Source organism: Salvelinus alpinus, chromosome 30, assembly GCF_045679555.1.
Source record: "Salvelinus alpinus chromosome 30, SLU_Salpinus.1, whole genome shotgun sequence".
Taxonomy (NCBI): domain Eukaryota; kingdom Metazoa; phylum Chordata; class Actinopteri; order Salmoniformes; family Salmonidae; genus Salvelinus; species Salvelinus alpinus.
The window spans coordinates 46,354,894-46,376,266 of record NC_092115.1 but is presented as its reverse complement, the minus strand read 5'-3'; the positions used below and the strand labels follow the sequence as shown (position 1 = coordinate 46,376,266).

The following is a 21,373-nucleotide window of genomic DNA, read 5'->3' as shown; positions in this document are numbered from 1 at the left end:
CTTCCAGAGAGCTCACTGCGCCATCTGCACAGACCGTATCTGGGGTCTGGGGAGACAAGGCTACAAATGCATCAACTGCAAACTGCTGGTCCACAAGAAGTGTCACAAACTGGTCACCGTGGAGTGTGGCCGACAGATGATACAGGTGAGGAACAGCGAGCGGTCAGTACCGTCTCTTATACTTAGTGCCCAGAGTTTTACCTTGGTCTTTTCACGTGACCTGTCCCGGAAAACTCTGGGCCCTACACATATTGTATTTTCATTAAGAAAGGACTGAGACACACTATTTCTCAACGTTGTCCTCTTACGCTCTCTCGCTCTCCATCTCGCTCTCTTTCTAGGAGCCTATCATGGGGCCTGATAGAGGGGCCTCCATCACTCCATTAGACCAATCAGAACAGACAGGTAACACACACACACACACACACTTCCTTTTTAAGGAAAACTAGCCCTGGTGGGTTAAGACAGATCCTCATAAACAATCAGACATTTTGACACAATTAATTATTTCTTTAGACCGTGTCCCTAGACCTGAGTCACTAAGCTAGATCCACTAGGACTAAGACAACCTTACGTCCTGTCAGGTGCTCTACTGGTGGCTGACTGAATTAGAACGTTTAAAGGAGAAGTTTACCCAAAAACGCAGAAACTCCCAATTGATACCATACATTGAAACTAGTTCAGTGGAGTTTGCCATCTCCCCCTCTCTCTCCCTGTACTAAAACGGCTGCAAAAACAGATCACGTGACTCGTTACGTTGCTAGAAATGTCACTGTTTTCACTGTAAATACTACTGCAGCCAACTTTGCATAGCTGCATGGGGACAGAAAGGATATTTAAAGATAGAGCTCTTGCTACTGTATTTCCATGGACTGGATCTGGCGCAGTGCCAAAATACAAAGGCTCGTTTAAGAAAAGACAGCCACAAAACCAGCGTGTGGAGGTATGTAACCTAGCCAGATTCTTGACATTCGAGGTGTTCTTATTATGTTATTACCATTGCACCATAACATGTAGACACATTGGCCTAGGTGCTCTACAGATTAGCACAGCCGGTTCCCAAACTAGGGGACGAGACCCCGTGTGGGGTTGCCTGATATGAAAATGGGGTCACAGGAGAATTTCCAAAATCCAGAGAAGAAAAAAAAGAAGATGTACAAAAAAATGTAGATTATAATATCGTCTTTGTATCTCAAAATCATTAATGTGGTTAACCTTAAAAAATCGAAATGAAAATTATTCTAATCTAAAAGATAAAATTCAACCAGAGTTCACTTAGATCATGGGAAAATTCGGTGAATGGCTAGGCCCGCTACAATAAGAAACAACATACTATCGCAGAGACTTTGATCATTATTACCGGCCGCAATTGATATGGTGAAAACAGTGTGTAGGAAAGCAGGCGCACAGAAACTCACATCAATACCTGCAAATAACGCAGACTGAATGACTTAAACTCCTCAGCGTATGCTCTCTAAATGGACTTTAGTTGAGGGCATAGATGCCCATGCATTGAATTTTGTTTACTATACATGTCGAGGGGATGCTATTCACGAGGATATTTGTAGTTGTTGATATGTAGTTATTTACTTTGTATAATATATCTGTTACGCTGTCTTAACTTATCTGCTGAAAAAATACCCGAATCTGTGAATAAGGGAAAAACGTGCAGTTTCTGCGTAGCAGGGATTCCTCCGAGAGCGCACATGCACAGTTGTTACCCATCTCCGTTGCTGTGGCAGTTGGCTACATTTAATAATCCAAATGTTTTTGGTGTAAAAGTACACATTTCTTGACTCAAAACCGATAGTTCTTTTGACAGAAATAGCTCATTTGGCCATACGCTGTCAATAAAACTTGTGAATCATGAATTCACTGGCAACAGAGCAGAAAAGGCCTGCACCGTCACGAGTCACGTGAACCATTTTTGCATCTGTTTCAGTACAGCACTACAGAGGGGGGAGGGCAACCTCCCCTGGACTAGTGTCAATGTATGGAATCACTTGGGAGTTTCTGGAATTTGGGTATTCTCCTTTAACATTCACACTATTAACCATTCTGTATCCCCCTCTCAGACCTGCCAACCTGCACGCATTTTGCGTACCATGCACGCAATTTGAGGTCGAAGTACGAAATACGGAAAAATAGGCTTCTAGTTGGAGGGCTGCATGAGACCTGCAGGTCCGAACAGAGATCATTGCGGTCAAGATTATTTGGAAACAGTAGTCTTTCCGCCTTGTATGTGTTAGACCTACCTCTTGTATTAGAAGCACATCTTTGTCGCAGTATTCACACACTTTGCTGCTTCAAGTGAAGTAGCCTACCTCTCCTTGTTGGGCGTGCGAGATCAAGTGCGCCTAGTATATGTGTGGTGTCAATGAAGTAGAGTAGGCTGTCTATGCATGGACAGAGAATCACGTGGAAGTTATCTTTCCAAAGAAATTAAATATGATTAGACTATAATGGCGCAGCGGTCTAAGGAACTGCATCGCAGTGCTAGAGGCGTCACTAAAGACCCAGGTACAATCCTGGGCTGTATCACAACCGGCCATGATCGGGAGTCCCATAGGGCGGCGCACAATTGGCCCAGTGTCGCCCGGGTTAGGGAAGGGTTTGAACGGGCGTCTTTACTTGGATCATCGCGCTCTAGCGACTCCTTGTGGCTGGCTGCGCGCCTGCAGGCTGACTTCGGTCATCAGGTGAACAGTATTTCCTCCGACACATTGGTGCGGCTGGCTTCCGAGTAAAGCGGGCAAGTGTTAAGAAGCGCGGTTTGGTGGGTCATGTTTCGGAGGACTCAGGACTCAACCTTCGCCTCCAGAGCCCGTTGGGGAGTTGCAGCGATGAGACAAGATTGAAATTGGGGAGAAAAAGGTGTGGGCGGTTGGCGTATGAAAAGCTGCGTGTGCAGGCAGGGGCAGTTTGAATAAATCAGTCCCGCAGGGATCTCTACTTCTAGTTCAAAGCACATTGTGGTTTTTGACTCAACCGTCTGAAGTTGGATCTGAACCAATCAGAAGAATTGGGCGCCGAGGAAAAATCTTTAAATCTGTAGCGCTCCGGCCCACTCCCCCAGTAGTCGCAGTACTATTTTCCTCCCTCAAACTGTATGGCAGCTCTCCACTTCGTCCGTTGATACCACAGATGTTTGAGGAAGAAGGGTAGGGAAAATGAACAACGAACTGTTTGCGAAATACATTTTACAAAATGGTATGTGTTAGTCAAGCGTACAAACACTACTAGATATTTTTTCTCACTCATCTAACACACAATAATACCCCATAATGAGAAAATGAAAACGTGTTTTTAGACAATTTAGCAAATGCCTTAAAAATTAAATACAGATATCTAATTTACGTAAGTATTCACACCCCTGAGTTAATGCATGTTAGAATCACCTTTAGCAGCTATTACAGCTGTGAGTTTCTGGGTAAATTTAAGAGCTTTGCACACCTGGATTTTACAATAGTTGCACCTTCTTAACCCTTTCACACGTACCATCACACGGGTGTGATCGTTCTACAGTGGTCCCTGAAGCGTACGATCACACCCGTGTGATTAGAACACTCATTTAGAACGCTCGTTTAGAACGGCCAGTTTCGAATGACGCAACAATCAGCGTTTGAGCTGGCCACACTTTTTTCAGAAACTATTTACACAAACACAGTCCTTACAAAGTTATGTCCAGAATGTGAGCAGTTTATTTTTTGGATTCAATGTTCAGATATTCACAGAAGTATATATAGCATAACACAATCATCCTAACCGGGAAAATGTAGGCTACAATAGTCCTAGCGCTAACTGAGGAAAGATTGACCCAACACAAGCAGTCATATTTTCTAACTCTAGGCTGACATAAACTACAATATGAATTAGCTAATAGCAATTACTATGTATAATTAATCACATCACGGGTGAGCTCACCATTGATCGAAATAATTAGGTAAAACACTTTATAGAAATCGAAAGTAATCCGATGATTAGTTTCAGCGTGCAGCCATGCATTTTTCCTCACAGAAACCGAAGATAATAAGAGAAGACGAGATGAGTTTGGTCTGTTTATAGTATGCATGTTGAAGGGGTGTGTCATCTACCGTCGTTCACATCCCACCATTCATTTCCGGAAGTCCTCAAAGAATTTGTGAACTCTTACTCACCTCATTTTGTTATAACATCTTTGGTCAAACAGACGATTACGTGAAACCCAGAATGCATTGTATGTCAACAAACATGGCTACACAGCTGGAATTAGCTTAGCTCATCATAATCAGTACAACCTTCAAAAAAAATATTTTACACACATAATATGTGCCCATTACAATCTGTGCAAGAATCGGAATGCATGATTTGTCACCTAGAATTGAAAACATGTGAATAAAACCGTAAATACACAAATAATTGCCACACGAAACATTTTCTGATAGTGATTTATTGATACAAGTGGCGCGTGCCGGTAGTCAAACACGTACCCTCTCACTCTGAGCCATTCCTCTGAGCCATTCAGTGTTGTTGTTTATGTATGTAGCTAGTGAGCTAAGCTGTAGCATTAGCAATGTCTTTCAAAAGGAGACAACTCACAAATGTGGAAATTCTGGAGATTTTTTTAAATTCTGACAATGAGTCTGAGTATGAAAGTCAGGAATCAGATTCTGACAGTGACAGTGAGGAGCTGCCCCCCAACCTTGTAGCCATTGAGAACCCTGAATCTGAATTTCCCTTGTCCACTGACGAAGTACCAGTTCCCTTTGAAGATGCTGGTGGTGATGGAGGCAGACCGACAGTGGATGAAGTACAGGAGTTCTGTGGTAGCTGGAAGGCCACCAGTCATTTCACCCCTCCTGGCCCTGCTGTTTGCTTTGACGAGTCCCAGTCTGGAGTGCAACGCCCCTTGCCATTTCCAACTGAGGCAGAGTGCTTCAAGTTGTTTCTGACAGAGGAGCTGGTGGGAGACATAGTAGAGGAGACCAATCGCTATGCCTTGGAGCTACAGGAGAAGAGAGAGCCAGGAGTGAGGGGGAAACTCGCTAAATGGGTGACAACCACAATTAGTGAAATGTATACCTTCCTGGTGACAGTCCTCCTCATGGGGATAGTAAAGAAGAACTCCCTAAGAGAATACTGGAGCACAGATCCTATGTTTGCAACTCCCTTCTTTGCCACCCTCTTTTCCCAAGACCGCTTCCTAGTTCTGCTGCGATGCCTGCATTTCGTCAACAATGCTACTGCCATCTTAAGTGACCCGTTATACAAAATAAGAAATGTTCTAACCAGCCTGACATCAGCATTTGGTCGGGTCTTTGTGCCATACAAGGACCTATGCATTGATGAGTCCCTGATGTTATGGAAAGGTAGGCTGGCGTTCCGTCAATATATTCCCTCCAAAAGGCACAGGTTTGGAGTCAAGTTCTTTGTCATGTGCGACGTGAAGACAGGATTTGTCCAGGATATTATAGTTTACACAGGGTCCACCACTGACATCAAACATTATGAGGGGCTTGGGGTGTCCGGGTCCGTAGTGATGACCATGCTGGCTCCTCATCTCGGCAAGGGACACACTTTGTACGTGGACAATTGGTACAGCAGTCCCACACTCTTCCAGCATCTGCTCTCCAACAGCACAGGGGCCTGTGGCACAGTCAGGTCGAACAGGAAGGGGATGCCAGGATTCGGATGCAGGAAGATGCAGAGAGGGGAGGTGGAGTTCCAGGAGAATGGTCAACAGCTGGCAGTAAAGTGGCATGACAAAAGAGATGTCCATGTCCTCTCCACTGTCCATACAGCAACCATGTCGGCCACAGGGAAGGTGGATCACCTGACTGGAGAGAGAAAGATCAAACCAGATTGTGTGCTCGACTATAACCTCAAAATGGGGGCAGTGGATAAGGCGGACATGATAAACAGCTTTGTGGAATGCACTCGGAAAACAACCAAGTGGTATAAGAAGATATTTTTCCATCTGATCGACACTGCTGCCCTCAATGGCAGCATAGTTCACCGCCAACTAACAGGTGAGATGATTACTGAACAAGCTATTTTTGTAATTGGATGTACAGTTCACATACAAATCCATTATGCAATTATAGTGACAATATCTCACCCACCTACCCACTGCCTCATCATCCTCTAACTTTCTTCATCCTCCCCACTCCCTCTTAGGTAAAGTAATTACCTACCAAAAATACAGAGAGAACCTAATGAGAGAGCTTCTGGAGGAGCACCACACCCCTCGGCGCCCATCCACTGGGGGTCGTCCTGCTGTAAACAATCCCCTACGCCTTACTGCACGGCATTTTCCCTGCAAAGTCCCTCAAACTGCTGCTCAAGGTAGTCGCACAAGGAGGCACTGCAAAGTCTGCCTGTCTGGCACCAGGAGAAGTAAGCAGAGGAAGATGACAAAATACATGTGTTTAGCTTGTGATACACCTCTATGTATTTCACCATGCTTTGAGGAGTATCACATGCTCAAGCATTATTGAGCACATCTGCAGCAATAAGTGACTGACTGCCATGATACTATGCCTTCAGAGGTGGGGGGGGGGGGGGGGGTGGAAATGCAGTTGTTCAGTCCCTGCATGAATATTAAATATGGGTTATGCATTTTCAGTTTTTTGTCCTCTAGTATAACAAGTTGTTGAACCAACTACCAATACTGCAATAAAATAGACGACTATTACATATTGGCATATGTGTTTTCTTGCTGTCTTTTCATCCAGTAAGACTGTTAAGGAGTGTACGTTAGCATACAAAAGCTGTCCTCATTCTTCTGCTCCAAAGATGTCCAGCTCCAGTTATGATATTGTCAAATAATGTTTGTGGTTTCTGAAAGTACAGAAGAAAGAGGAATTATTAATTAGAATACAATATAAGGATATAGCAATAAAACAATACTACAAAGAAGTAACATAATAAACACTGCTATAAAAAATAGTTTATTGCATTAAGAAACTAACTTTTGAGCTCCACAGGGGGGCAAGGCAGGGCAGAACAGAGCTATGCTGAATAGACCAAATAAACAAACCATGGTCATATTTTTTTATTTATTTAACTAGGCAAGTAATTTAAAAACAAATTCTTATTTACAATGATGGCCTACACCGGCCAAACTCGGACAACGCTGGGCCAATCGTGCGCTGTCCTATGGGACTCCCAATCACAGCCAGTTGTGATACAGCCTGGATTTGAACCAGGGTGTCTGTAGTGACGCCACTAGCACTGAGATGCAGTGCCATAGACCGCTGCGCCACTCGGGAGTCATAAGGTCAGGGTAGCTTCAAAATACAACACAAGCTAATAGTTCTCTGACGCAACTAGCACTGTTTTACAGAGCTAATAGAATAATGTAGCTACATAAGCACGATTGACTATAACACCATAAAGGTTATAAAATGTGTAACGTTACCTCACGTGTCCGCGGTTATAAGGAATATATTATGATCCATACATACAGTGAGCTACAGCAGAAACTATTATAACGTAATGAGGCACTTACTTTGATAGAAACGCAGCCTGGATTTGAACCAGGGAGTCTGTAGTGACGCCTGTAGCACTGATGTGCTGTGCCTTTGACCGCTGCGTCACTTGGGAGTCATAAGGCCATGTAGCTTCAAAATACAACACAAGATAGTACTTCTCTGACGCAATTAGCATTGTTTTACAGAGCTAATAGAATAATGTAGCTACATAAGCACGATTGACTATAACACCATAAAGGTTATAAAATGAGTAACGTTACCTCACGTGTCCGCGGTTATAAAGAATATACACAAATATATTATGCTCCATACATACAGTACACTACAATAGAAACGACATACAGAAACTATTACAACGTAATAATGCACTTACTTTGATAGAAACGCACACATTTCCAAAGTTATTATTATTAACGAAAACAATGACTGCAATGAGGGCAACAGATAGAAAATGTGAACACGTGTGCAGATCATGTTCTGACGGGAGATGAGCAAATGTCTGCAGACGTGAACTGCACAAACAATTGGGAAGTGCTTGGGGGAATTTTGTCCGTGTCAGAAATGTCCCAAAAATGTAATTGTCCGCAAAAGTAAAAATTACTATTTTTATGTGAATGAATGAGGAGGCGGAACACACCTAAATTCAAACTGTTTTTAGAAAATAAAAACTTGTTAGAAAATAATTTGAAATTGAAGTTGAAACAGCCTATAAATATAAACAGGCTGCGTGCTTTGGTTTGAGGGCAGCGCGGATAAAATGTACTGTTACGTGTCAATCACATTCTGGAATGGAGAGAACGTTCTAACATCACGTGCATAAAAAAACTCACGCTGGGGCGACGGTTAGAGATATTTGGAACTCACGCATGAAAGGGTTAAAAAAATTATTTAAGCCCTGTCAAATTGGTTGTTGAACATTGCTAGACAGCTAAGTCTTGCCATAGATTTTCAAGCCAATTGAAGTCAAAACTGTAACTAGGCCACTCAGGAACATTCAAAGCCGTCTTGGTAAGCAACTCCAGTGAATATTTGGCTTTGTCTTTTTAGCTTATTGTCCTACTGAAAGGTGAATTTGACTCTGTATCTGCTGGAAAGCAGACTGAACTAGGTTTTCCTCTAGGATTTTGGGTGTGCTTAGCTCTATTCCATTTATTTTTATTAAAAAAACAACTCCCTAGTCCTTGCCGATGATGAGCATACCCGTAACATAATGCAGCCACCACGATGCTTGAAAATATGGAGTGGTACTCCGTGATATGTTGGATTTTCCCCAAACATAACGTTTTGTATTCAGGTAAAAATAAATTGTGTGCATGTTTTGGAATATTTTTACTCTCAAATTCCATTCTTTTCACTCTCATTTAAGTTAGTATGGTGGAGTAACTACAATGTTTATCGATCCTCAGTTTTCTCATATCACAGCCATTAAAATCTGTAAATGTTTTAAAGTCACCATTGGCATCATGGTGAAATCCCTGAGTGGTTTTCTTCCTCCCCGGCAACTGAGTTAGGAAGGACATCTGTATCTTTGGTGTGACTGGGTATATTGATACACCATCCAAAGTGCAATTAATAACTTCACCATGCTCATGTGCTTTTTTTTACCCGTCTACCAATAGGTACCCTTTGCGAGGCATTGGAAAACCTCCCTGGTATTTGTGGTTTAATCTGTGTTTGAAATTCACTGCTTGACTAAGGGACCTTGTAGATGGTTGTAGTGTGGGTACAGAGATGAGGTAGTCATTCAGAAATCATGTTAAACACTATTGCATACAGAGTGAGCCCATGCAACTTAAGCACATTTTTATTCCTGAACTTATTTTGACTTTCCTTAACAAAGGGGTTGAATACATTTTGACTCAAGACATTTCAGCTTTACATTTTTAAAATCTAAAAACATAATTCCACTGACATTATGGGGTGTTGTGTGTGTGTGTGTAGGCCAGTGATGACAAATATCAATTGAATCCATTTAAATCTCAGGCTGTAAAACAACAAAATGTGTAAAAAGTCAAGGGGTGTGAATACTTTCAGAAGCTACTGTAGCTACAGCGTTTAGTCAACGAAGCAATAACACTTTCTTGCCCACACATACTTTGATCTCGGTAGTAAGCACGAGCACATTGACCAACAAGGAAACGTGCGGTGTTGCAGTAGTTCAGTGCGTGTTGCTGCGTGGATGGATACAGACATGGCAGAGAAAGCTGTTCCGCGAATACCGTCCTTCACAGAAAGCTATGTTGGACTGTTAAAGATTAGCAGGCGTATGTTATTGATATAGCTGTGTCAACAGTAGGCTGCTAATGATGTGATAATAGTCAGTTCACCAATTAACAAGGCATGTTGAATGAATGGTAGCCAATTACCAAGTACCCTTAAGTCTATAGCCTACCATTCTTACTGAGGCAGTCTTCTGCCAACAACATTAGGGTTTAAAAGGTGCGGTGTGGGTGTCACACGCACCGTTGTGGGGTCCGCGGGGCTGGGGGTGCCGCTGAAGTGGTACTCATAAAAATTATTCAATGTTGGCAGGTCTGCCCTCTAGTGTCTGGGAGGATATGTGACTGCTCCTGCTTTCTTTCTCCCCCCATCTGTCACTCTCTCTTTGTCATTTTCTCTGTCACTCTCGCTCTCTCAGGTCCTCAGAACAGAGATTCTAGTGAGAGTCTAAACTACAACGGAGAAGAGAAAGAGGTGAGGAAGATGGACTGCGATTGTGTGTGAGTGAGAGAAGTGTGTTTGTTGCCGACGTTGTTGTAAGGGAGAGTGATGGCCACCTGTCTTTTTGTCTCACGTCAGTTTCTGTCTCTCCCTCTTTGTCTGCCTGTCCGTTTGATCTCATGCCTATTTCTGTCCATCCCTCCGTCCTGTAGGCGCGTAGCAGCAGAGACACGGGGAAGTCAGCGTCTAGTCTGGGTCTGGTGGACTTTGACCTGCTGAGGGTGATCGGGCGGGGCAGCTATGCGAAGGTCCTGCTGGTTCGACTCAAGAAGACTGAGAGGATCTACGCCATGAAGGTGGTCAAGAAGGAGCTGGTCAACGACGATGAGGTAAACACACAGACGGAGTGACACACATGCGCACACACACACACTCTGAAGAAACACACACACTCAGTCTGACACGTTGACAGGCGCTACCTGATCAATGATCTGTGCCATCCGTCCTCTCTGTCTGAGAGGCTGCTCTGTCCTGACCTATTGTTACCTGTCTGTCAATCGAGATCTGTCAACACCACTCGCTCACTCTTGTCACAGCCACTCTTTCACTCTGTCTGTCTGTTCTCTTCAGATAGCTGCCTGGTTATGTCTGCTTATTTAGCTTTTCTACGTGTTTGATATGATTTAAGTCCACTGGATTTCCAAATGCATCCTGTGTGTGTTATTCCCGGGTGTTGTAGGACATTGACTGGGTCCAGACAGAGAAGCACGTGTTTGAGCAGGCATCCAACCACCCATTCCTAGTTGGGCTACACTCCTGTTTCCAGACTGAGAGCAGACTGTTCTTTGTCATAGAGTATGTAAACGGAGGAGATCTGATGTTCCACATGCAGAGACAGAGGAAGCTACCTGAGGAACACGCCAGGTTTGAACAATGATGTCATAGCTACACTTGGGTTATGTTCACTAGGGTACGCCACAGAACTTTTTGCAATTGAAAATCCTGGTAGTCCCTTCTTGTTTTAGCACATTTTCTTCTGTTTGTGGTCTTTAACACCTGTAAATTCGACTGATGAAGAGCTTGGTGATTAGTTGTGTAGCTCTTAGGCAGTGATGTATCTGTGTGTATGAGTCTGACCGGTTCTTTTCCATCTCTCTCTTTGTCAGGTTTTACTCAGCAGAGATCAGCTTGGCGTTGAACTACCTCCATGAGAGAGGCATCATCTACAGAGACCTCAAACTGGACAACGTGCTGCTGGAGTCTGAGGGACACATCAAACTCACTGACTATGGCATGTGCAAGGTGGGTGTTGGGGGGGGGGGGGGTCTGTCCATGCGCGTGCTTATGCCTGTATGTTTCTGTCTATCTTTTTTGTGTGTTTGTGTGTTGTGGCGGATGAATCAGAATTAGTCGGGTAACATAGATCATTAAGATGTTTCATTTGCATAATATGCTTATGTGAGATACTTGTCTTTAGAATGTATCCTTTTGGACTATAGTGTTGGCAGTTGCACTTTTCCCTCAGCTAGGGCTCAGTCACTTGGGGCCCAGAGAGGGGAGAGGTCAGGCTTGTCTTTCACATGTCCCTGGTGCTATGCAGAATATCAGAAAGGGAAGAGGACAGAATGGAACATTGTCTTCATATGTGAATGTGTCTTTACCTATTCTTAAACCATGTGAAGGGATGGCGTGATTAATGGGGAACCAATTACTTGTCTCCACAATGTCTGTGCGCCATTCACTCCCTCCTTTTCCCATTGGGGGGAGGTGTATGGCAGTGTCTGGTAACATTGTATGTCCTCTCTGATGTTGCACTTATGCTGGGATAGTGTATGACCTAGAGGCTCACTCCCCTCAGTGAGCTTGTCCAGGAGTGGGGTCAAGAGGGGGTTTACTTGAGATGGGGGTATCTAGAGTTGATATATGCCATTGGATGAGTTGGTGTTTTTGTACTATGAAGTACCAGGAACGAGATTAGAACCTCGTCTGAGGGACCAAACTCAACGATAATTAATAGCGAATCTTATCTGGCTACGGGATACTCCTTTCTCAAGAAAAAGTATTTCTTTGTGAACTGTTCTTAAGATCTGTGGTTCGTCAGTGTAAGTTGAGAGGGGTGTATCTTGGCTATAAAAGATCTTTGTACTTTTCTGTTGGTACTTTTTCAATGGTTCATTAGAGATGGCGCATCATTGAAAGTCAAAAAGGCTATTGCAAAGCTCTTATTAAAAAAAAGATGTAGTTTAAGTATAACTCTGACTGGTGTGTGAAGTTTGTAATTCTCCTCATTTGGTAAAGCAGAGAAATGCCACCACAGTGCGCGCGCGCGTGTTAATGCCATGTAAAGCTCTGAGGTGTTTGTGTGTTAATACCTCTATGCTATGAGACGTGTGTGCTGACTGCTGTGCTCCCTGTGCTCTGTAGGAGGGCTTGAGGCCAGGAGACACCACCAGTACATTCTGTGGAACCCCCAACTACATCGCCCCCGAGATACTAAGAGGAGAGGACTATGGTAAGACTGTCTGCTCCAAATAATGCACATTTGCTTCAGATTCAGAAGCAGAAGACTATATTATTCGCACGTCATTATAGATATCCACGCTCATCCTCGTTTACACACTACCAGAATGTTCTCTTATGTGTGTTTATATTGAAATGTAAGGCAAAGGCATTTGAATGACTTTCTATCAATTGTGTGGGTTCAGGTTTCAGTGTGGACTGGTGGGCACTGGGGGTGCTGATGTTTGAGATGATGGCTGGACGGTCGCCCTTCGACATCGTAGGGAGCTCCGACAACCCAGACCAGAACACTGAAGACTACCTCTTCCAAGGTAACACACAATACTTCAAACTACTTTGTATTTTGGTATTTTTATTAAACTTTTATTTAACTAGGCAGTCAATTAAGAACAAATTCTTACTTACAATGACGGCCTGGCAAAAAGCCTCCTGCGGGGATGGGGACTGGAATTAAAAATAAATTAAATTAAAATATAGGACAAAAAACACATCACGACAAGAGACAACACAATACTACATAAAGAGATACCTAAGACGACAACATAGCAAGGCAGCAACACATGACAACACAGCATGGTAGCAACACAACATGACCACAACATGGCAGCAGCACAAAAAAAATGGTACAAACATTATTGGGCACAGACAACAGCACAAAGGGCAAGAAGGTAGAGACAACAATACATCACACAAAGCAGCCACAACTGTCAGTAAGAGTGTCCATGATTGAGTCTTTGAATGAAGAGATTGAGATAAAACTGTCCAGTTTGAGTGTTTGTTGCAGATCGTTCCAGTCGTTAGCTGCAGCGAACTGAAAAGACGAGCTGGGGTGAAAGAGGAGCGATTACAATAGAGGAAACCTAGTCTAGATCTAACCTTAGCCTGTAGCTTTGATATGTGCTGAGAGAAGGACAGTGCACCATCTAGCTGTACTCCCAAGTACTTGTGACTACCTCAAGCTCTAAACCCTCAGAGGTAGTAATAACACCGGTGGGGAGAGGGGCATGAGACCGATCAAAGTAACACTCACACGCATCTCTATATAACAGCTGACCGACTGGATGGCTGGGTCCTATTTTCTAGTACCCTACTCTCCAGCGAGCTTGCACTTGTTCACTTCCTGGGAGTGCTCTAGGATAATGTGTGTCTAAATATGACTTTGTTTCCTTGTTAGTTAGGTCCTAACTAAGTAACTGTTTCAATAAATAACAGTCTAATATCCTCTGTCTCCTCTCTGTAGTAATATTGGAAAAACAGATCAGGATTCCTCGGTCGTTGTCAGTCAAAGCTGCCAGCGTTCTCAAGGGCTTCCTCAACAAGGTAACTCACACACACACACACACACACACACACACACACACACACACACACACACAGTTCAATCCTAACAGGGTCATGTCACGTTGCCCTCTGACCATGATGTAATGAACCTTTATTCTCCTTCTTTCCCTCCCTCTCTCCATCCTCCTTCCCTCTCTCTGCCTGTCTCTTATCAATGCTCTTGAGCTCATTCTCTCCCTCTGTCCATCCCTTTCTCCTCGTCTGTCTCATATCTATGCTCTTGAACTCCTTGTTTATCTCTCTTTTTCTCCCTCCTCTCTCTCCCCTCTTTCCCTCCTTCCCTGTCTCTCTCTCTCTCTCTCTCTTTTCCCAGGAACCTAAGGAGCGGCTAGGCTGTCATCCCCAGACGGGCTTTGCTGACATCATGGGTCATCCCTTCTTCCGAAACGTAGACTGGGACCTTGTGAGTCATTGTCTTCTATCTCTCGCTGCCCTCTCTTCTATCTCTCTCTTTAATGCAACTCTGTCTCCATCTGTCCTACTGTATCTAGTGTTTAGGTGAGATGGAGCATCATGACCAATATATAGAGATCATTGTTTTCAAACAAAGCAGCAGAAGCAGAATTCTCACCAATGAAAATGTACTTAAACGCGAATGACGGACTGTGAGAAATCAACTCTCATATTGTCTTTCCACATAGTTTAAAAGAAAACAGCAAAAAGCTAGTCAACAAGTGAAGGTCAATCACAGCGGGTCACGGTGATTCTCTCCTCCAGACAGTATGTCATAGTTGAGGGTCATCACCTTAGACAAGCCCAGAAAGTATTTTTTTCCCACCAGGCAGACAGAAGGGCCAATTTGATTTAACCATGGGTGTATCGGTTCTCTAAGGGCAGGTTTTCCAGACCCAGATTAAGTTTATTCCTGGACTATAAAAGTCAGCACTAAGTGGCCAGTGTCACAGTGATTCTGTTGTAATTAGAGGGTCACCACCAGAGAATTAAGAGCATTTGGCTAACCTCAATGTTCAAATTCAGAAACGTGTTATTGTCCTAATGCTGGGCAAATTTCAAAGGAGTTGACTCCAACCTGACACAGACAGACAGGCTGGCCTCCAGACAGGCATCCAGCAGACAGACAGGCTGGCCTCCAGACAGGCATCCAGGCCAGGTCAGGAGCAGCTTGACCTCTTTTCCCAGTAGGGTCTACCCTGTCTGCTGACTGGCTGTCTGAGCTGCTCCCCCTCTGCTCAGTCTCACCTCACATGTAACCTGTAGCCTTGCCCTGCACTCCTCTACCTCCAGGGGGTGGTAGTGTTGGGTTAACACCCTGCAGGCTGCCTGTCTGTTTGGGTTCTGACTTAACAATGGAGTTTCCGCTGATCCACAGGCTGCCTCACAGCTTCAGAGGAGAGAGAGAGATTGGCTTTTGGTGCAATTATTTTTTTCTGTGGTTTAAAATGGTTCTAAACTATTTTCAGGGGAATTTGTACGGTACTTCTTTGTAAATAAGGCTCATTTGGTTGTAACATGGTGCTTGCTCGACTATGTTGACTGTAAGTCGCTTCATATACATTATTTAAACAAGATTATCCAGCTGTGTAGTGCATTCGGAAAGTATTCAGACCCTTAACTTAATCTAAAATGAATGAAATAGGTTTCTTGTTTCTCATTGGTCTACACACAATACCCCACATTGACAAAGCAAAAACGGGTTTTTAGAAATGTTTGCAAAGTATAAAAAATGTAAACTGAAATATAACATTTAAATAAGAATCCAGACCCTTTACTCAGTACTTTGTTGAAGCACATTTGGCAGCGATTACAGCCTATTCTCCTTGGGTATGACGCTACAAGCTTGGCACACCTGTATTTGGGGAATTTCTCCCATTCTCTGCAGATCCTCTCAAGCTCTGTCAGGTTGGATGAGGAGTGTTGCTACACAGCTATTTTCAGGTCTCTCCAGAGATAGTAGATCGGGGTTCACGTCCGGGCCACTCAAGAACATTCAGACATTTGTCCCGAAGCGTTGTCTTGGCTGTGTGCTCAGGGTCGTTGTCCTGTTGGAAGGTGAACCTTCGCCCCAGGCTGAGGTCCTGTGCGCTCTAGAGCAGGTTTTCATCAAGGATTTCTCTGTACTTTGCTCCGTTCATCTTTCCCTCTATCCTGACGAGTCTCCCAGTCCCTGCCACTGAAAAACATCCCCTTAGCATGATGCTGCCTCTACCATGCTTCACTGTAGGGATGGTGCCAGGTTTCCTCCAGATGTGACGCTTGTCATTCAGGCCAAATAGTTCAATCTTGGTTTCATCAGAACAGAGAATCTTGTTTCTCATGGTCTGAGTGTCTTTAGGTGTCTTTCGGCAAACTCCAAGCGGGCTGTCATGCGCCTTTTACTATAAAGGCCTGATTGGTAGTGTTGCTGAGATGATTGTCCTTCTGGAAGGTTCTCCCATCTACACAGGAACTCTGGAGCTCTGTCAGAATGACCATCGGGTTCTTGGTCACCTCCCTGACCAAGGCCCTTCTCCCCCAATTGCTCAGTTTGGCCAGGTGGCCAGCTCTAGGAAGAGTCTTGGTGGTTCCAATCTTCTTCTATTTAAAAATGGAGGCCACTGTGTTCTTTCGGAACTTTCAATACTGCAGGCATTTATTTCGTAGCCTTCCCCAGATCTGTGCCTCGACACAATCCTGTCTCGGAGCTCTACGGACAATTCCTTCGACCTCATGGCTTGGTTTTTGCTCTGACATGCACTGTCAAATGTGGGACCTTTATATAGACAGGTGTGTACCTTTTTGCAAATCATGTCCAATCAATTGAATTTACCGTATGTGGACTCCAATCAAGTTGTAGAAACATCAAGGATGATCATTGGAAACAGGATGCACCTGAGCTCAATTTCGAGTCTCATAGCAAATGGTCTAAATACTTTTTTAAATGTATTTATTTTTAATACCTTTGCAAAAATCTCTAAAAACCTGTTTTCGCTTTGTCATTATGGGGTATTGTGTGTAGATTATTTAATCCGTTTAGAATAAGGCTGTAATGTAACAAAATGTGGATAAAGTCAAGGAGTCTGAATACTTTCCGAATGCACTGTGTGTGGATGTCTCTTTGACCTCAATGCTGTGTGTGTGTGTCCTCTGACCTCGTTGCATTGTCGTTTCAGATGGAGCAGAAGCAGGTGGTTCCCCCATTCAAACCCAACATCTCAGGAGAGTTTGGACTAGACAACTTCGACGCCCAATTCACCAACGAGCCTATCCAGCTCACGCCTGATGATGAGTGAGTATCTGTCTGTCTCTGGATGCGTCCCAAATGTACCTTTATTTAACTAGGCAAGTCAGTTAAGAACAAATGGTACCATATATAGTGAACTGTACTGAACATCAAATGGAAACAAGCATGTAAAGTGTTGGTTTCATGAGCTGAAATAAGATTCGAGACATTTTTAGAGTTTTGTGGCCAAATTTGTTTACTTCACTGTTGGTTAACATTTTTCCTTTGCTAAGATAATCCATCCACCTGACAGGTGTGGCATATCAAGAAGCTGATTAAACAGCATGCTCATTACACAGGTGCACCTTGTGCTGGGGACAATAAAAGGCCACTCTAAAATGTGTGGTTTTGTCACACAACACAATGCCACAGGGAGCTTGCAATTGGCAACCAGAGCTGTTGCCAGAATTGAATGTTCATTTCTCTACCATAAGCCGCCTCAATGCCGTTTTAGAGAATTTGGCAGGACGTCCAACCGGCCTCACAACCACAGACCACGTGGAACCACGCCAGCCCAGGAACTCCACATCCAGCTTCAACACCTGCATGGTCGTCTGAGACCAGCCACCCGGACAGCTGATGAAACTGTGGGTTTGCACAACCGAAGACTTTCTGCACTAACTGTCAGAAACCGTCTCAGGGAAGCTCATCTGCATGTTCTACCAGGGTCTTGACCTGACTGCAGTTTGGCATTGTAGCCGACTTCAGTGGGCAAATATTCACCTTCGATGGCCACTGGCATGCAGGAGAAGTGTGCTCTTCATATATGAATCCCGGTTTCAACTGTCCTGGGCAGATGGCAGACATCGTGTATGTTGTCATGAGGGCGAGCGGTTTGCTGATGTCAACGTTGTGAATGTAGTGCCCCATGGTGGCGGTGGGGTTATGTTATGGGCAGATATAAGTGACAGACAATGAACACAATTGCATTTTAGAGATGGCAATTTGAATGCACAGAGATACTGTGACGAGATCCTGAGGCCCATTATCATGCCATTCATCCGCCGCCATCACCTCATATCACACGGCCCCATGTCGCAAGGATCTGTACACAATTCCTGGAAGCTGAAAATGTCCCAGTTCTTCTGGGACATTCGGAAAGTATTCAGACCCTTGACTTAATCTAAAAGCGACAGACAATGAACACATGGCCTGCATACTCACCATACATGTCACCCATTGACTATGTATGGGATGCTCTGGATCGACCTGTACGACACTGTTCCAGTTCCCGCCGATGTTCAGCAACTTCGCACAGCCAGTAAAGAGGAGTGGGACAACATTCCACAGGCCACAATCAACAGCCTGCATGAGGCAAATGGTGGTCACACCACATACTGACTGGTTTTCTGATCCACACCCCTAACTTTATTTTTTATTTTTTAGATATGTGTGTATTCCCAGTCATGTGAAATTCGTAGATTAGGGACTAATGAGTTTGTCAATTGACAGATTTCCTTATGTGAACTTGTAACTCAGTTAAATCTTTGAAATTGTTGCGTTTATATTTTGGTTCAGTGTAATTTTAACCAGGGCCCATACAGTCTGTCCGCCCGTCCGTCATTCTTCATGGATCATTTAAATCAATGCTTTATGATGGCTGTTCAGTTTACTAGATTAGTTTGTGGTGGTATGAGAAGCGATTTACTTACTGATCAATGTCGTCATATGTCTCTCCTATAACTGTTTGTTTCCTGTCTGTTTTGCAGTGATGCAGTGAAGAAGATCGACCAGTCGGAGTTTGAAGGGTTTGAGTACATCAACCCTCTCCTGATGTCAGCTGAGGAGTGTGTGTGAGGAGTGTGCGATCGATCGGACGCTGCACGCCGCGTCTTCTTGACAACGACGTTGCTAACTAACTCTGCATGGTTACCAGACAACCCAGCGACGGCGTCACCATCGAGCACCCTGCTGTTGGAGAGAGCCATCGGGACTCTCAGACATGAGATGCTAACTTGCCAAACCAATCTCCCATAGTGTGGACGTGTCCCATTTGGCACCCTATACCATACGTAGTGCATTAGAGAATAGGAGGCCATTTTGGACGGAAGCCACTCTGCCATTTATAACCACTAGTCCTTAAAATCTACCTTCTCTCTTTGAATTATTTTTGGATCATGTATCAAATCCTCACTGATTTCCTCGTTGGTCATCAGGGAGCCTGCTCTGAGTAACCAATGAGGCTTGTAGGTGGTTGGGTACCTAGTGACACAAAGGGGCGGGGGGAAAGAGGAACACAGACAGTCCACAGAGAATGAACTAACCCTCCTCTTATTCTCTACTTGGTGGTGTTTGATGGATATTGTATTTGTACATATTAAAAATCATTGAGGATGGATATATGTTTAGACCAGTGGTTCCCAACCAGACCTTTTAGCTTTCAGCCAGATTATCAGGGGGACATGGTTGAAAACAATTTAATGATTGACATCCACTACATGTATTATTAGCTTTGTTGCAGCACTGTGTTTGTAGAGGAACGAAGAACAAGACAACACTAGCCTTTTTCAAAAACAAAACACTATATCTATATATTTTTCTCATTTTATTTAATGAAATAGCTGTTCTCTGTATGATGGCCATTGTCCTAAAGTGTTACGTTGTCTTCAAGCCTGGTGTCCTGTCAGAACCACATAGGTTGGCCCGCTATTGTTTGTTTACAGTAGTTGTCATGGCAACCCCCGTACAGAGATGGTTACAGGATGTAGTGACTGACTGGAACCTCAGCAGCCAACCAACACTAACGTAGGTACTGACAAAGGGCAAATCTCAAATGGCACCCAATGTCTCAAGTGCATTAGAAATGTATTCTACACTACGAAAAGTGCACTATTAAGGGAACAGGGTGCCATTTTGGATGCGACCAAACTGTGAATGGAACAATTGACTATGTGGAGAGAGGACGGGTAGGGCTGGAGACCTAGTTAAGTCTGGGGACTCCTTTGGGCCCTGGTCAAAAGTAGCGCGCTATATAAGGAATAGGGTGCCATTTGGGACAGGCCCTATTAGTCTATGCAGATATATCATCCATGCAATCTATTGTTCACACAGGACCAACAAATATTTTCTAGAGAAGATGTTAATGATGTCTTGGTGGTACGTTGAAAAAGGTACAGTATATATACAGTAGGAAGACGTGCTTTTCTAATATTGGTCTTAGAAACTACGCATGGCATTTTTTTCTTTGTTCATGTGTACTATACAATGCCTTTCTGAGAGTCCTGTTTCTGTTTTCACTTTCTTTTTTTCTACTGTTTTCTCTATTACACGTCAGTCTTAATCTGATTGCTACAGTATACAAAGAATGGACCGTCACTGATTCTTGAACCATTTCTGACAACGTAACGATAGATTTCTTGAATGAGATTTTCTTCAAATCTGAGAGATTACAACCACTATCAATACAAAGCATATAAAAGCAAAATATGATATTCCCCAAATAGTTTATTTAAAAATAAATGTTGTCCTAAATGGCATCCTATTCCCTACATTCCCTATGTACTTTTGACTGCACTATGTAGGGAATAGGGTGCCATTTGTAACACAGGACCAATTCTTCTGTTGAGATGTCGCTGAAGAACTTAACTAAGGTTAAGAGTATAAAGTATGTGGCCCAAATGGCATCTATAGATCCCGGTCAAAAGTAGTGCACTACATGGAATAGTAGGGTGCCATTCGAATGACATCCGGAGTGTTTTTAGCAGGGCCATGTTGTGATTGATTGGAGGAATGAACACAATGTTTACCATGCTACTTTATATTGTAGAGTCTTTTTTGCTTTGTTACTTTTTTCAAATAGAATTTGCTGTAACTAATGATTGAGCACTACGTTGATTGGTAATATTGTTATTGGGTGAATCCTGTATGAAAACCCTTGGATGATGAATATGCGTGATTTCATCTAGAGGAGCCTACTGAACTGTAACAAAAATAAACATTTTATTTCCCTTCTTCTGGCTATCTTCCCGTCTGTCTGTTCTTCCGTCCGCCTGTGTTTTTCTGTCTGTTTATCTTGCAATGAACCGGAGGGGTTTATAACAAATATGTAGCAATAAGTTGGCTAGCTAATGTTGGTAAACATTAGGATGTTGTTCAGCATTCTGTTTTGTTCAGTACTTGCTGCAGCTTGTCTTCCGTGGTCATGTGATGTTGCCACCCG

The 21,373-nt window shown here is 43.6% G+C and overlaps 2 protein-coding genes and 1 long non-coding RNA gene across 4 annotated transcripts in view; 2 read left to right on the top strand and 1 right to left on the bottom strand.

The window, feature by feature from the left end:
- prkci (protein kinase C, iota) overlaps positions 1–21,165 on the top strand; it is a 57,591-nt gene extending 36,426 nt beyond the window's left edge. The window contains exons 6-17 of the mRNA XM_071377396.1: positions 8–145; positions 342–405; positions 10,111–10,166; positions 10,346–10,522; positions 10,873–11,057; positions 11,300–11,435; positions 12,558–12,645; positions 12,839–12,964; positions 13,894–13,973; positions 14,308–14,397; positions 17,105–17,220; positions 18,924–21,165. Coding sequence (XP_071233497.1) covers positions 8–145; positions 342–405; positions 10,111–10,166; positions 10,346–10,522; positions 10,873–11,057; positions 11,300–11,435; positions 12,558–12,645; positions 12,839–12,964; positions 13,894–13,973; positions 14,308–14,397; positions 17,105–17,220; positions 18,924–19,011 — 1,344 coding nt within the window. The 3' untranslated portion in view covers positions 19,012–21,165. The remainder of the gene's footprint in view (positions 1–7; positions 146–341; positions 406–10,110; positions 10,167–10,345; positions 10,523–10,872; positions 11,058–11,299; positions 11,436–12,557; positions 12,646–12,838; positions 12,965–13,893; positions 13,974–14,307; positions 14,398–17,104; positions 17,221–18,923) is intronic.
- LOC139560536 (piggyBac transposable element-derived protein 4-like) lies at positions 4,553–6,528 on the top strand. Its single transcript, XM_071377397.1, has 2 exons — positions 4,553–6,008; positions 6,157–6,528. Exons 1-2 carry the CDS (start codon positions 4,553–4,555, stop codon positions 6,474–6,476), a joined length of 1,776 nt encoding a protein of 591 aa, XP_071233498.1. The 3' UTR covers positions 6,477–6,528.
- Positions 5,703–8,219, bottom strand: LOC139560538 (uncharacterized). Of its 2 annotated transcripts, XR_011671981.1 has the most exons (5): positions 7,846–8,216; positions 7,490–7,601; positions 6,675–6,819; positions 6,174–6,356; positions 5,703–5,816 (listed from the first exon to the last, which is right to left on the bottom strand). It is a non-coding gene; the product is annotated as an uncharacterized lncRNA (long non-coding RNA). The 2 variants fall into 2 exon arrangements; XR_011671980.1 differs by lacking the exon at positions 5,703–5,816 and having other exon boundaries at positions 6,247–6,356; positions 7,846–8,219.
- Positions 21,166–21,373: the final 208 nt, after the last annotated feature.

What these genes read in the sequence shown, in the direction of transcription:
- LOC139560536 (XM_071377397.1), top strand. Translation starts at nt 4,553, where the DNA reads ATGTCTTTCAAAAGGAGACAACTCACAAATGTGGAAATTCTGGAGATT. An exon ending in AGTTCACCGCCAACTAACAG is followed by an intron (nt 6,009 to 6,156) that starts GTGAGATGATTA and finishes ACTCCCTCTTAG; the next exon opens with GTAAAGTAATTACCTACCAA.